Source organism: Puma concolor, chromosome C1 (assembly GCF_028749965.1).
Source record: "Puma concolor isolate L17-30 chromosome C1, mPumCon1.1.hap2, whole genome shotgun sequence".
NCBI classification, from domain to species: domain Eukaryota; kingdom Metazoa; phylum Chordata; class Mammalia; order Carnivora; family Felidae; genus Puma; species Puma concolor.
The window spans coordinates 190,351,284-190,366,263 of NC_141674.1; the positions used below are offsets into that span (position 1 = coordinate 190,351,284).

Genomic DNA, 14,980 nt, shown 5'->3' on the forward strand with positions numbered 1-14,980 from the left:
TGTAATTTTAGTCTTTAAATGTATGCTTTACTTTACTAGCACAACATAACCATTGTTCACATGCCTGGAAAAAGACCCTTTGGTCAGAGCTTTGTCTATATCTATGACAACGGACAGCAGAAGGTCTCTGCCCCTCTCAGATTTCCTGCCATGAATGAAGTAAGCACACCTTATCTACTTGTTATGGGACCATGGGATTTTAAAATGTTTTGTATGTTCTAAGATATAGTAAGTTAATATTTAATACTGTTAGCCTATCATTATTAGATGAAGTTGGACAACATGTAATAAAGAAAAACAACTCAAAGAAGAAACAAATGTAATAAAAAACTTATGGGGAAAAAGACCTAAAATGGGAAAGCCAAAGAAATTTAATAGAGGAGAGCAAAGGATCATTTCATAAAGCCCTCCATGGGATGTCTGGGTAGCACAGTAGGTTAAGCGTCTCATTCTTGAGACTCTTGATTTTGGCTCAGATCATGGTCTCATGGTTCCTGGGGTTGAGCCTGGCAAGTGTGGAGCCTGCTTAGGATTCTCTCTCTCCTTCTCTTTGCCCCTCCCTTGCTAGTGTGTTCTCTCTCTCTCTCTCTCTCTCTCAAAATAAATTTAAAAACTTTAAAAAATTAAAAATAAATAAAATCTTTAGAAAAATAATAATAAAGCCCTCCCAAGTGTACAAAATACTTAGAGACTATTATGATGGTCTCTTTTCCATCCTCACTGAATTTGAAACAGTAATGAAGAAACTTTAAGCCTTTACATTGTAGTCAAATACAAGATGGAACTTATTGAGATGATTCTTAAAGAATATTATTGTAGCAGTGATTCACACGTCAGGGTTGTTGGATGTAAGCTTGGGAAATAGCACATTGATTTATTTTCAAAAATGTGTTTGGGGAAAAGAATCAGAAATAAAAGCTGCAATTTGTAATAGCTCTGTTTAAAAAATCAAAAATAAAGATTGTTTACATATTGTATTAGAAATGGAAAAAAATATTATTGTAAAAGTTCTTTGAGAATTCTTAGATAATTCTAAAACAGCCTTTTTTGAAGGTAATGAAATCTGTTATTTCCCAGGTGCTTCTCTGATTCTAGTAGTTTCTTATTGATGTTCATCCTGATGCTCATTTTAGGATAGCCTGTAATTAGTGTTATTATACTAATGTGTAGTTCTGTTTATAAATTTTAAGGGAGAAAAGTAGTTTCCTTTATTTTAGAATATAGTAAAGTTGTTAAAGTTTTTAAAAATATTAAAATTTCAAAATTTACAGAAGGATATAATGTGAGTTATAAAAGTAACACATCCAAATCCCATAGGCCAAAAGTAACATCTCTCATTGGCTTCTTATGTATGCACACACATGCACACATTATGATCCAATAAAATTAAAACTTACAATTTATTTTCCATCTATTTGTTTTTTTAATTTTATGTGCTGTTTTATTTTCAATCTGAAGATCGAGATATAATTAAAATGGTGTAATTTATTTTGTTTGTTTCTTAATTTTTAGCCTTTTATTTCCTGCTGCATTGGTTCAGCTGGGCAAAGAACCACCACTCCTCCACCATCCCAAATCCCAGATCCACCTTTTTCTTCCCCCATTATCCCTCATCGGACATCATTTGGTGGAATTCTGTCATCAGCCTCCTGGGGAGGAACACTTGAAAAATCAAAATTGATTACCAAATTGATATCAGCTGGAACTCAAGATAGTGAATGGGGATGTCCCACATCTCTGGAGGGCCAGCTAGGGTCTGTTATCATATTTTATGAAGGACTACAGCCTCCTCAGGTGAAGGCATTGTATTTAGCAGGTGAGCATGTACAGTCATACTGTTTAAACTTAGTGGTTTTTTTTTGCTGCCTACATATATTTTGAAGAATATATTTGATCTGAATAGTGTATTTGTATTTGTAATGGAAGCTGAAAGGGAAGAAAAATCCCACTACATTCCCTGTCCGCCCACCCTCAATTGATTGGGATATTATTGACACAAAACATACGTAAGTTTAAGATGTACAGTGTAATGATTTGATAGACGTGTATATTACAAAATGATTGCCACAAGGTTATTTAGCACCTGCATCCCTCACATAATTATAGTGTTTTACATGTATGTTGATAATATTTAAGAACTGACCTGTGAGTTTGAGCCCCATATTGTGCTCTGTGCTGATGGTGTGGAGCCTACATGGGATTCTCTCTCTCCCTTTTTTTCTGCCCCGTCCATGCTCTCTCTCTCTCTCAAAATAAATAAACTTAAAAAAAAACAAAACACATGGAATGGTCAATACTGTTTCCTCCTTTTATTGATGTAAGGTGGAACCTTGTTTGAATTTGCATTTCTTTTTTTTTTTTTAGTACTATTCATTTACTATTCAATTTCTGTGATATCTTTTCACATTGTTGGTTATTCTGCTGTTTTTTCTTCTAAATTTAAATTACTTAACATTAGATAAATTAATAGGTAAATTTTGTTATATTTGATATTAGGTTTTTAATGCTGTATAAAATTTCCTGTCTATAGTGGAGATTGAACCACCCACAACTTTTCTAGGTTTTAGATGAATTGAAGGTGATACCAAAATGAAGTTCATTTTGGCTAGTATGGTTTAACTGTGTTGAATAGCTTGAAACAGCTTAATTTTATTTATTTATTTATTTATTTATTTATTTATTTATTTATTTATTTTAACAAGCTCTCTTTAATAAAAGGAAAAATAGAAAAACAACCAAATATGTACAATATTTTCTGTGTCATTCTCATTATTCATCTGTTAAAATTGATGGCACTGTTGTATGTATAGTAATTTACAGAATTCATATTGTTAAATAACTTTAATTTTATTTATTTTTATTATTTTTTAAAAATTTACATCCAAGTTAGCATATAGTGCAACAATGATTTCAGGAGTAGAATCTAGTGATTCATCCCTATATGTAACAAACACCCACTGCTCATCCCAACAAGTGTCCTCCTTAATGTCCCTTGCCCATTTAGCCCATCCCTCCACCCACAACCCATACAGCAGCCTTTAGTTTGTTCTCTGTATTTAAGAGTCTCTTATGTTTTGTCCCCCTCCTTGTTATTATATTATTTTTGTTTCCCTTCCCTATGTTCATCTGTTTTGTATCTTAAATTGTTCATATGAGTGAAGTCATAGGGTATTTGTTTCTCTGACTAATCTCACTTAGCATAAACACGCTAGTTCCATCCATATTGTTGCATATGGTAAGGTTTCATTCTTTTTGATTGCCAAGTAATACTCCATTATGTATATATACCACATCATCTTTATCCATTAATCTGTTGATGGACACTTGGGCTCTTTCCATACTTTGGTGCTGCCAGTGGCACAGCTATAAACATTGGGATGCATGTGCTGTTTTGAAACAGCACACCTGTATCCTTTGGATAAATACCTACTCGTGCAATTTCTGGGTTATAGGGTAGTTCTATTTTTAATTTTTTGAGGAACCTCCATATTTTCCAGAGTGGTTGCACCAGTTTGCATTCCCACCAGCAATGCAAAAGGGTTCTTCTTTCTCCGCATCCTCACCAGCATCTGTTGTTGCCCAAGTTGTTAATTTTAGCCATTCTTACTGGTGTGAGGTGGTATCTCATTGTGGTTTTGATTTGTATTTCCCTGATGATGCGTGACGTTGAGCATTTTTTTCATGTCTCTTGTTAGCCATCTGGATGTCTTTTTTTTTTTTTTAATTTTTTTTTAATGTTTATTTATTTTTGAGACAAAGAGAGAGCATGAACGGGGGAGGGTCAGAGAGAGAGGGAGACACAAAATCTGAAGCAGGCTCCAGGCTCTGAGCTGTCAGCACAGAGCCCGATGTGGGGCTCGAACTCACAGACCGTGAGATCATGACCTGAGCCGAAGTCAGCCGACTGAGCCACCAGGCGCCCGTATCTGGATGTCTTCTTTAGAAAAGTGTCTATTCATGTCCTTTGCCCATTTCTTCACTGGATTGCTTTTTTGTGTGTGTTGAGTTTGGTAAGTTCATTGTTGATTTTGGCTACTAACTCTTTATTTGATATGTCATTTGCAAATATCTTCTCCCATTCCTTCGGTTGCCTTTTAGTTTTGCTGATTGTTTCCTTTGCCATGCAGAAGCTTTTTATCTTGCTGAGATCCCAGTACTTCATTTTTGCTTTTGTTTCCCTTGCCTCTGGAGAACGTATTGAGTAAGAAGTTGCTGCAGGAGAGGTCGAAGAGGTTTTTGCTTGCCTTCTCCTTGAGGATTTTGATGGTTTCCTGTCTTATATTTAGGTCTTTCATCCATTTTGAGTTTATTTTTGTGTATGGTGTAAGAAAGTGGTCCAGGTTCATTCTTCTTCATGTCGCCTTCCAGTTTTTCCATCACCATTTGTTGAAGAGACTGTCTTTATTCTATTGGATATTCTTTGCTCAAAGCTTAGTTGGCCATACGTTTGTGGGTCCATTTCTAAGTATTTTCTTCTGTTCCATTGACCTATGTGTCTGTTTTTGTGCCAGTACCGTACTGTCTTGATGATTACAGCTTTGTAATACATCTTGATGTCCAGAATTGCGATGCCTCCAGCTTTGGGTTTTTTTTTTTTTTTTTTCAGGATTGCTTTGATTCGGGGTCTTTTCTGGTTCCATACAAATTTTAGGATTATTTGATCTAGCTTTATGAAGAATACTGGTATTATTTTAATAGGGATTGCATTGAATATGTAGATTGCTTTGGGTAGTATTGACATTTTAACAATATTTGTTCTTCCTGTCCAGGAACATGTAATATTTTTCCATTTTTTTGTGTCTTCTTCAATTTCTTTCATAAGCTTTGTATAGTTTTCAGTATGTAAGTTTTTCACCTCTTTGGTTAGGTTTATTTCTAGGTATTTTATGGTTTTTTGGTGAAATTGTAAGTGGGATCGATTCCATGGTTTCCCTTTCTGCTGTTTCATTATTGGTGCACTGATTTCTGTGCATTGATTTTATATCCTGCCACTTTGCTGAATTCATGGATCAGTTTTAGCAGGTGTTTGATGGAATCTTTTGGGTTTTCCATATAGAGTGTCATGTCATCTGTGAAGAGTGAAAGTTTGACTTCCTCCTTGCCGATTTGGATGCCTTTTATTTCTTTGTGTTGTCTGATTGTTGATGCTAGAATTTCTAATACTATGTTGAATAACAGTGGCAAGAGTGGACATCCCTGTCTTGTTCCTGACCTTAGCTCTCAGTTTTTCCCCATTGAGGATATTAGTGTGGTGGGTCTTTTGTATGTGGCTTTTAGGATCTTGAGTTATAATCCTTCTATCCCTACTTCCTTGAGGGTTTTTATCAAGAAACGATGCTGTATTTTGTCAAATGCTCTCTCTGCATCTATTGAGAGAATCATGTGGTTCTGTCCTTTCTTTTATTAGTATCATATATCTCTGATTTGTTTGCAGATACTGAACCAGCCCTGCATCCCATATAAATGCCACTTGATTATGGTGAATAATTATTTTAATGCATTATTGGATCCAGTTGGCTACTATCTTGTTGAGAATTTTTGCATCCATGTTTATCAGGGAAATTTATCTATAGTTCTGCTTTTTAGTGGGGTCTTTGTCTGGTTTTGAAATCAAGGTAATGCTGGCCTCATAGAATGAGTTTGGAAGTTCCTTCCATTTCTATTTTTTGGAACAGCTTCAAAAGAATAGAAGTTAACACTTCTTTAAATGTTTGGTAGAATTCCCTTGGAAAGCCATCTGGCTCTGGACCTTGTTTTTGGGGAGGTTTTTGATTACTAATTCTTTACTGGTTATCAGTCTGTTCAAATTCTCTATTTCTTCCTGTTTTCAGTTTTGGTAGTTTGTATTTTTCTAGGTATTTTCCGTTTCTTCCAGATTGCCCAATTTGTTGGAATATAATTGCTTATAATATTCTCTTATTATTGTTTGTATTTCTGCAGTATTGGTTGTGATCTCTCCTCTTTCATTTTTTATTTTATTTGGGTCATTTCCTTTTTCTTTTTGATCAGACTGGCTAGGGGTTAATCAATTTTGTTAATTCTTTCAAAGAACCAGCTCCTGGTTTCATTGATCTCTTCTGTTTTTTTTTATTTCAATAGAATTAATTTCTGCTCTAATCTTTATTATAATTTCCCATCTTCTGCTGGTTTGGGGTTTTATTTGCTGTTCTTTTTCCAGCTCTTTAAGGTGTAAGGTTAGGTTGTATATGTGAGACCTTTCTTCCTTCTTTAGGAAGGCCTGTATTGCTATATACTTCCCTCTTCTGACCGCGTTTGCTGCATTCCAGAGGCTTTGGGCTGTCGTGTTATCATTTTCACTGGCTTCCATGTACTTTTTTATTTCCTCTTTAATGTCTTGGCCATTCATTCTTCGGTAGGATGTTCTTTAATCTCCAAGTTTTCATTTTCTTTCCAAATTTTTTCTTCCGATTGATTTCAAGTTTCATAGCATTGTGTCTGAAAATATGCATAGTATGATTTCGATCTTTTTGAACTTGCCTGAGGGAGAAACAACTTAATTTTAAATTTTGTTCTGATTACACAGAATCAAGGAGGCCAAAAATATTCAGTGATGTTTATGTACGTGTGTGTAAATAATTTTCAGGTCCAAACTGTTTAAGCCCTTGGAAATTTCAAGAGTCTGACATGGCTGACCTGTCTGGTAACATCCTTCTTCACTATACTGCAAAGGTGAGAGTAAATGCATGGACTGTATCTACTTGTAACTGTGCTATGAACTAAAATTCCTTTTTTGTTCCTTTTGTCATTTCAGTGGTTAATTGAGAAGGATAGTCTTGAATTAAATTTAAAAATTACTCATTTTCAAAGGAAGAGGAGGTGCAATTCTCAGCTAGGATTCAAATGTTTTGATTATGTCATCCCAGTAGTATGAGTGAGGAATCATATATTATAAGTAGGAATCGTTGTGGTGGGAAGTTTTACTAATGAATTGACTTCAGTAAATGAAACTGTTTAAACTTGGATTATCCCACTTTTTTGGAAGGAGAGATTAAACAGAATTATGGTTAACATTTTTTTGTTTATTTTTTAAATGTAATTCTAGCAAGAAAACAAACCAAAAAAATGAAATGTTTACTTCAGAAGGAGAAAAAAGAAACTACCTATATGCATAGCATGCATAGTCCTTTTTCCTTCAAAGACCTACCTAGTGAAAGTAATTAAGGTCCGTAAAGTCTGAGGGAAAGAACTGGGAGAAGAAAAGGGAAAGTGGCATAAACAGTATCAGTTGCCTTAATTGTACTAAATGTTAACACTGACACAAAAAATGCTTTTATTTGTGAGATTATGCACTATAGAATTTTTTTTCTAGTTTAGCCAGCTAGTACATGGTCATAACTTATTACTTTAATACTTATTTGTGATATCTGACCTCATAAAATTCACCTATCATTTGTATTCCCCTTGACTTTTTATTTTGAATAATTTCAAGCTAGAGAGGAATTGAAAGAATGGTAAAGTGAAATCATGTATACTCTATACTCTCCACCTGAATTCACCAATTACCAATTTTGCCACACCCGTTGACACCTGTTGCCTGTCTTTTGTGAAGGCACATTGACATAGGTATCAATGTAGCTATGTATTTATGTAATTATAAACCTACCTGGGAAAATTATCAATAATTTATGTACTGTATAACTCATTCAAATTTTCCCAGCTTTCTCAAAAATATTTTGTTTAGCCTTTTAAAAAACTTAAATCTGGATCAAGGTTCATGCCTTGCATTGGTTATAAAGTCTCTTAGGACCCTTATTTTTTTTAGTGTTTGCCTTTTGTAACACTAACGTTTTTCCAGTATGTTTGTTTACTGAACTAGACTTTATTTTCTTGGCAGGGGCTAGATCATATACTTATTTTCTTTTTACTGTTATTATTAAATATATAGGAAATAATTGAATTTAATCTCACTGATATATTTAATAGCATGTCCTAGATACATGTTAGTTAACTGAGTCTTTGTGGCATTATGTTTGTCATATTTATTCTCTTTCCAAATTTAAACTTGATAACATTAGGTTGAGTTTTTACTGTTGGAACTTCCTTCCAGTAGTTGGAAGATCCAACAGTAAAAATTCTCTAATAAGAAAATAGGTATTATTGTTTTTCCTCAAGAAACTCAGTATGACAAATACTCAATAAAACAGTTTTTTGGAGGAATATTTCTTGAAACAGTGATATATCATGATAAAAAGTGTTCTGTGGTTAACGGAGTTTGGGGAAATGCTATATTCTGTATATCCATTTTGGAGATTGATCATATACTTGAAAAATCTTATTAGAAAAAACTTAGTTTACTTTTGTTTTATCCTACTCTTTGACCAGTTATTTGAACATAGAACACGTTCTGTTTTTTCATCTCACTTATTTAACAAATGCTAGTTTGAGCAAAGCTGCTCTTGAAGATTTTCTGAGAGTCAACAGCTTTTCATTTTTGTAATCGCTTGTAAGAGGTGTTGAACCATCCATTGTTTATATTTTTTGAGTGTCTTCTCCATGCCAAGAATTGTGCTGAACTTTTAAGATCTAAAGATGAATTCAGTGTCTGGCTTTAAGAAACTTATAACCAGGGCGCCTGGGTGGCTCAGTCAGTTGAGCGTCCAACTTCGGCTCAAGTCATGATCTCACAGCTTGTGAGTTCGAGCCCCGCGTCAGGCTCTGTGCTGACAGCTTGGAGCCTGGAGCCTGCTTTGGATTCTGTGCCTCCCTCTCTCTCCCCCAACCCACTTGCATTCTGTCTCTCTCTCTCAAAAATAAACAAACATCAAAAAAAATTAACAAAGAAACTTATAACCCAAACTGAAGTAAATATGTAAAAAAAAGTGAGTGCAATGTAATTTTATGAGCATTTTTCTTTTTAGCTACCATTTATTGGGTATTTACACTAATATTAAGCACTATGCTAAATGTTTTATATTTATTATTTCACTTAACCTTCATAAAAACTCTAAGGGATGTATGGTATTACCCGTGTCTTTTATGAGCTGTGGTTTTCTGAGGCTCAGTAAAGATAAGCAACTTGCTTAGCCTCATAATTTTAGTGAATGGTAGTGCTGGAGTTAGAATTCAGTCTGTTTTGTGCATATCCTTAACCACTATACAGTATTTCTGTGTTGGAATTGTGTATAAAATATAGTGAGAATATAAAGGCGTGAGTGGTTAGTTCTTTCAGATCATAGCAAAGATGGTTTGATTTGTGTTTTAAAAGGCAGGGCTGAGGAGGGATGTGCCACATGTAACAAGCAGCATCTACAAAGGCATAGACTTTAAAACTGGGATCTACGTATATTTGGGTTTAGGGCACTAAGCAAGTAGGAAGAGAAGATGGCAGGAAATGAAATTAGAGGGCACATAGAGGCCAGATTATAGCAAGCCTCCTACGGCAGGCTAAGTAGTAGGCAGTGGATAGGATTTTAAGCAGAAGAACAAAATATGATAAGGTTTACATTTTAGAAAAAGGTCTCAAGCTGCATTGTGAAAGTTGGATTGGAGGGATAGGAGACGGGAAGCAGTCGTGCCATTAGAAGTTGTATTGTATGAGGACAGGTCATAGATACATGCTACCCAAACTGAGGTAGTAATGGGAGAAAGACATTTCTGTCTTTGAGACTAATATAGTTTACATTGAGTTAAGTGTAAACTCAGTTTCCGTTTGTTTTATTAAAGCATTTTTTCTCAGTTGCCTTAAGAAGAAAGCAATGATGCATCATTTATGCTAAAATTTGTAGTAGTTTTTTTTTTTTTTTTTTTTAATGGTAATTGGATTCAAGGATGCTTCATTATCTGCAAATTCACAGATTGGATGCGAAGTTATATGCTTTATAATCCTTCATGGAAGTTAACAAATACATTTGATAATTTCTAGAATTGCAGACTAGACTCTTAATATGAATATATCCAGAATTGTCTATAACATGAAGGAAAAGTGTCTTATGCCTGTGATTAGAATTTTATATCATATGTTTTTCTGTTTTGTGATTTTTTTTAAGGTTTATTTATTTATTTTGAAAGAGATAGGGTAGGGGCAGAGAGAGAGAGAGAGAGGGAGGGAGGGAGAGAGAATCCCAAGCAGGCTCTGCACCATCAGCATGGAGCCTGATGCAGGGCTTGAGCCCACAAACCGTGAGATCATGACCTGAGCTGAAGTCAGACGCTTAACCAGTTGAGCCACCCAGGTGCCCTGTTTTGTGATTTCTGTATCTCACATTTTAATCACATAATTATGTGTACCAGTGAAATTATGCCTAGGGAAATACTCATGGGAATAGAACACTGAATTTGTTAAAGACTCAAAATCTTGGGCCACCTAGGTGGCTCAGTCAGTTAAGCATCCAACTCTTTTTTTTTTTTTTTTTTTTAATTTTTAAAAAATATTTATTTATTTTTGAGACAATGCGAGAGACAGAGTGCAAGCAGCGGAGGGCAGACAGAGGGAGACACAGAATCCGAAGCGGGCTCCAGGCTGTCAGCCCAGAGCCCGATGTGGGGCTTGAACTCACGAACTGTGAGATCATGACCTGAGCCGAAGTCAGACACTTAACCGACTGAGCCACTCAGGCACCCCTAAGCATCCAACTCTTGATTTCAGCTCAGATCATGATCTCATGATTCATGGGATCAAGTCCCACTTGCCTCTCTCTCTGCCTCTATCCTGCTTGCTCATTCTCCCTCAAAATAAATAAATAGCCAAAAGCTGTTTGCATAAGTTGGTTTAAAACTTTAATTTTTTTAACTTTATAGGATTTTTTATTTTTTAAAGATTTTTTTTTAATGTTTATTTTTGAGAGAAGGAAGAGAGTACGAGTGTGGGAGGGCCAAAGAGAAGGAGACACGGAATTGGAAGGGGTCTCCAGCATAGAGCCCGATGCAGGGCTCGAACTCTTGAAGCTCAAGGTCATGACCTGAGCCCAAGTCAGATGCTTAACTGACTAAGCCACCCAGGCGCCCTCCCAAAATTTTTTTGAAGTTTAGTTGACACACAATGTTACATTAGTTTCAGGTGTACAACACAGTGATTTGACAAGTCTGTATATTGTGCTGTGCTCACCACAAGTGTAGTTCTTGTCTGTCACCATAAGCACTATTACAATACCACTGACTGTATTTCCTGTGCTGTACCTTTCATCCCTGTGGCTTACTCATTCCATAACTGGAAGCCTGGATCTCCCACTCCCCTTCACTCATTTTGCCCATCCCTCCCCACCCTCACTCCCTTCCCTTCCCCTCTGACCACTATCAATTTGTTCTTAAAAGAGAAAAAATTGTAAATTCCAGTGATGGGTGAGTAACTTGTTGCTATAGCTCTTCTATCAGGTGACAAGTAGAAGTGACCTGCTTTTGATGAGTGAGTCCTTTAGAATCTAGTCCCTTACAGGAGTGCTGATGCATAGGGGCACATGTACCCCAATGTTTATAGCAGCACTTTCAACAATAGACGAATTATGGAAAGAGCCTAAATGTCCATCAATTGAGGAATAGATAAAGAAGATGTGGTTTATATATACAATAGAATACTACTTGGCAATGAGAAAGAATGAAATCTGGCCATTTGCAGCAACGTGGATGGAAATGGAGGGTATTATGCTAAGTGAAATAAATCAGTCAGATTTCACTCATGTGGATCTTGAGAAACTTAACAAAAGACCATGGGGGAGGGGAATGGTGAAAAAAAAGTAACGGGGAGGGAGGCAAACTATGAGAGACTCTTAAATACTGAGAACAAGCTGAGGGTTAATGGGGAGTGGGCAGAGGGGAAAGTGGGTGATGGGCATTGAGGAGGGCACTTGTTGGAATGAGCACTAGGTGTTGTATGGAGACCAATATGACAATAATTTATATTTAAAAGAAAAAGTAGAATCTAGTCCCTGATTCTTTTAAGAGGCAATGAGAATAGCAGGACTAAACTTAATATTGTAAGCATTTTATCATTTTAAATTATGGTGAAATATTTCATATATAAAGTTATGTTTTTGTCTTCATTGTGCTTAGCTGTTGGCCATATTTTCCTTTTATTCTTAGGCTTGCAAAAATTCAATCTGTCTTGATTTATCTACTAATTGTTTGCATGGAAGATTAACAGGAAACAAAGTAGTGAACTGGGACATTAAGGTAAGTTAATGATGAGCAACGTCTTATGTAAGTTTACAGATCCTTTTAAAGAATTTGTCTTTTTAGCACCACCAGGTTGATCTGAATAATAAGTCTCAGTGAAAATGTTTGCAAGCAAGATATACAGTTTGAGGTATAAACAATTAAGTAGTTGAAGGACTAATTTGCTTGAAACTTAGTTACCTCCTTAAACTGTTTAACAGTTTCCTTAAGAAAAATAATACTACCTTAAAATCATTGCTCCACTTTTAAGGTATTTCATTCCTAAAACTATGTGACAGATTTCATCCTTTACCTTCTCAGAGACTTCATTGATTATCCCTTTTCTCCTGTATCACATGCTTCTGTCAACAGTCTCCCGTCTATTAGCTTTTAACATACTTCGATCTTTCCTCCCTAAGGCTAAAGATAAGTGACTTTTCCTCTTCCCCACATCCCCCTCTGGAGCTGTCATATCTTGTCTGACTTCTGGATGTGCCTCATATATATGTGACAGTTGGACATAATGTCTTTGGTTCTATATAGAGGCCTCTGCTTATTTTCCAAGACTGAGTTAACTGCTCTTGTCATGAATACTTACAATAGTTTATCATTTCACTTAGTGTGATGAATAATAATTTGCTTGGTAATTTAGAGCTTGATTCTCCAGTAGTCCTTAAGAACTTTGAAAAGAGGTACCACTGCTTTTTTCACCAGTGCCTGGTACAGGGATATGCAATAACATTTTGACTGAGTGACTAAATTAATAAAGGTTATTTAGATTACTGTGAAAGTCAAGTCAGAGATATCCTATTTCTAAAAGATCTTTCTTAAATAGAAATTATAGCTTAAGTAAAATCAAAAGAAATATAAAAGATATTTTAAGGGGACTTGCTGATAAATCAGCAAAAAATCCGTTTTATCTTGTCCTCAGTTAACACCAATCAAATATGCTTATTGTTTCAATGGAACAGACATTATTAGGATAGTTCTGCCTATATAAAAATGAATCCATTAATTAATGTTAGTCTCATGTTATGTGGTATAAAGCATTTTTCTCTTTGTGAGATAAGACCACTTAATCATATCTGTTAAAATAGTAAGATATGTAGCATTTGCCCTTTCATAAGTTAACTTTTGCTGTCACTTATAAGATTGGTTTTACAAGGCTAGTTCTCATGTATCACTAATATATAGAAAGCTGATTATTTGTGCCATACATTATACTTAAAAATCAAAGTAATTTTTGGTGCCTTGAGGTACAGCTATGGGGAAATCATATGGGATCAGAGTTAACAAGAAAAGGATCATTGTATTTTTATACTGCAGCACAATCAAACACAAAAAAAGTTACGTGACAACTGAAAAAAAAATACTTGCCATCCAAAAACTTAATTTGCTTACTATACATAGCTTTTAAAAATCAGCATGAAAGGGGTGATTGAGTGTTTGACTTCAGCTCAAGTCATGATCTCGCAGTTTGTGAGTTCAAGCCCTGCATCGGGATCACCGTTGTCAGCATAGGGCTTGCTTCAGATCCTCTGTCCCCCTCTCTCTGCCCCTCCCCTGCTTGCGTGTGCGCTCTCTCTCACTCTCTCTCTCTCTCAGAGATAAAATACTTTTTTAAATGTTAAAAAAAATATCAGCATGAAGACAAAAAGTATGAAGAGGGTTGTGTAAAGAATGAAACTTTCTAGATGGCAGATCAGAATATTTTAGCACTTAATAATGGCTAACCTTGGGTGGGTAGTACCAGTTCATTTTCATTTATTAGCTTACTTAATCCTGGTAACAACTTTACAAAGTGGGAATTATTATCCTCATTTTACAGATGAAGGAACTGAGGCCAGAGAGATTACTAACTTGTCAAAGAATATGGACTGTATTTTGTTAAGCTATTCAAAATAGTCATTTTGACATTCAGAGGCACCCACTTCAACTTCTTTGTTAACTAAAAGTAGAGGAGTCAGTCATATTTCTACCACCAAATGATTTTTTTCTTAATTTATTTTGTTTATTATACTTAATTGCCTTATGACAGTTGTTTCCTCATATCATTAGTGTTACATTATAAAGTCTACTTATGGGGTCAAGTTTGGATTGCTTGTGTTTGGAATCCCTAAACTTTGGAAAACAAAGGTGTGATAAAAATGGTCTGTCATAGTGTTTCTTGAGTATTAATTATGGTGAATCCCCCTAGCTACATTTTTTTTTTTTTTTTAAGTAAGCTTCATGCCCAGCATGGAGCCCAACATGGGTCTTGAACTCACAATCCTGAATCAAGACTTGAGCTGAGATCAAGAGCGGGACGCTTAACCTACTGAGCCATCCAGGTGTCCCCCACCCTGTGCACCTTCCCACCCTGTGGCTACTCTTCAAAGCATTTCCCTGAATTAAGGTTCCTTTAGCTTAAGGCTATCTTGTACATTGCCTGAAAGTTCAGCACATTTTTAATGTCACACATGCTGTGTGGGTGTTAAATGACAAAATTGCTCTTGTTTTATAAGATTAAAAGATTGTAATTTTCTTTTTAGGACATCATAAATTGTATAGGTGGATTAAATGTACTGTTTCCTCTGTTGGAACAAATCAGCCACTTTGGTGAAGGACAGATTTCTGAAGGAATGAATGAAAGTACAGTTTCTGAATTGGTAACACCTGTAGAAGGAGATTGGGTGGTATTGACCTCCACAAAGGCTTCAGGTATTAAGATGAAATTAACACACAATAGTCATTGAGAAATTTGAGAATTAATTGAAAAATAGGTTAAAATGTCTTGCCACCCTTAGGAAGAAATTTAACCATTTGTAGCTGAAGCAGCCCATCCCTAATTTTACTAATGTAATTCAAAAAATTCATTAATACTTTAGTCAAA

General features: G+C 35.4%; 1 protein-coding gene across 12 annotated transcripts in view; it reads left to right on the forward strand.

Moving 5' to 3' along the window:
* Window positions 1–14,980, forward strand: part of NBEAL1 (neurobeachin like 1) — a 172,410-nt gene that overhangs the window by 64,004 nt on the left and 93,426 nt on the right. For all 12 annotated transcript variants that reach the window (XM_086719313.1, XM_086719315.1, XM_086719312.1 and 9 more), the window contains 5 exons: window positions 40–159; window positions 1,513–1,816; window positions 6,605–6,690; window positions 12,037–12,126; window positions 14,640–14,808. In XM_086719313.1, coding sequence (XP_086575439.1) covers window positions 40–159; window positions 1,513–1,816; window positions 6,605–6,690; window positions 12,037–12,126; window positions 14,640–14,808 — 769 coding nt within the window. The remainder of the gene's footprint in view (window positions 1–39; window positions 160–1,512; window positions 1,817–6,604; window positions 6,691–12,036; window positions 12,127–14,639; window positions 14,809–14,980) is intronic.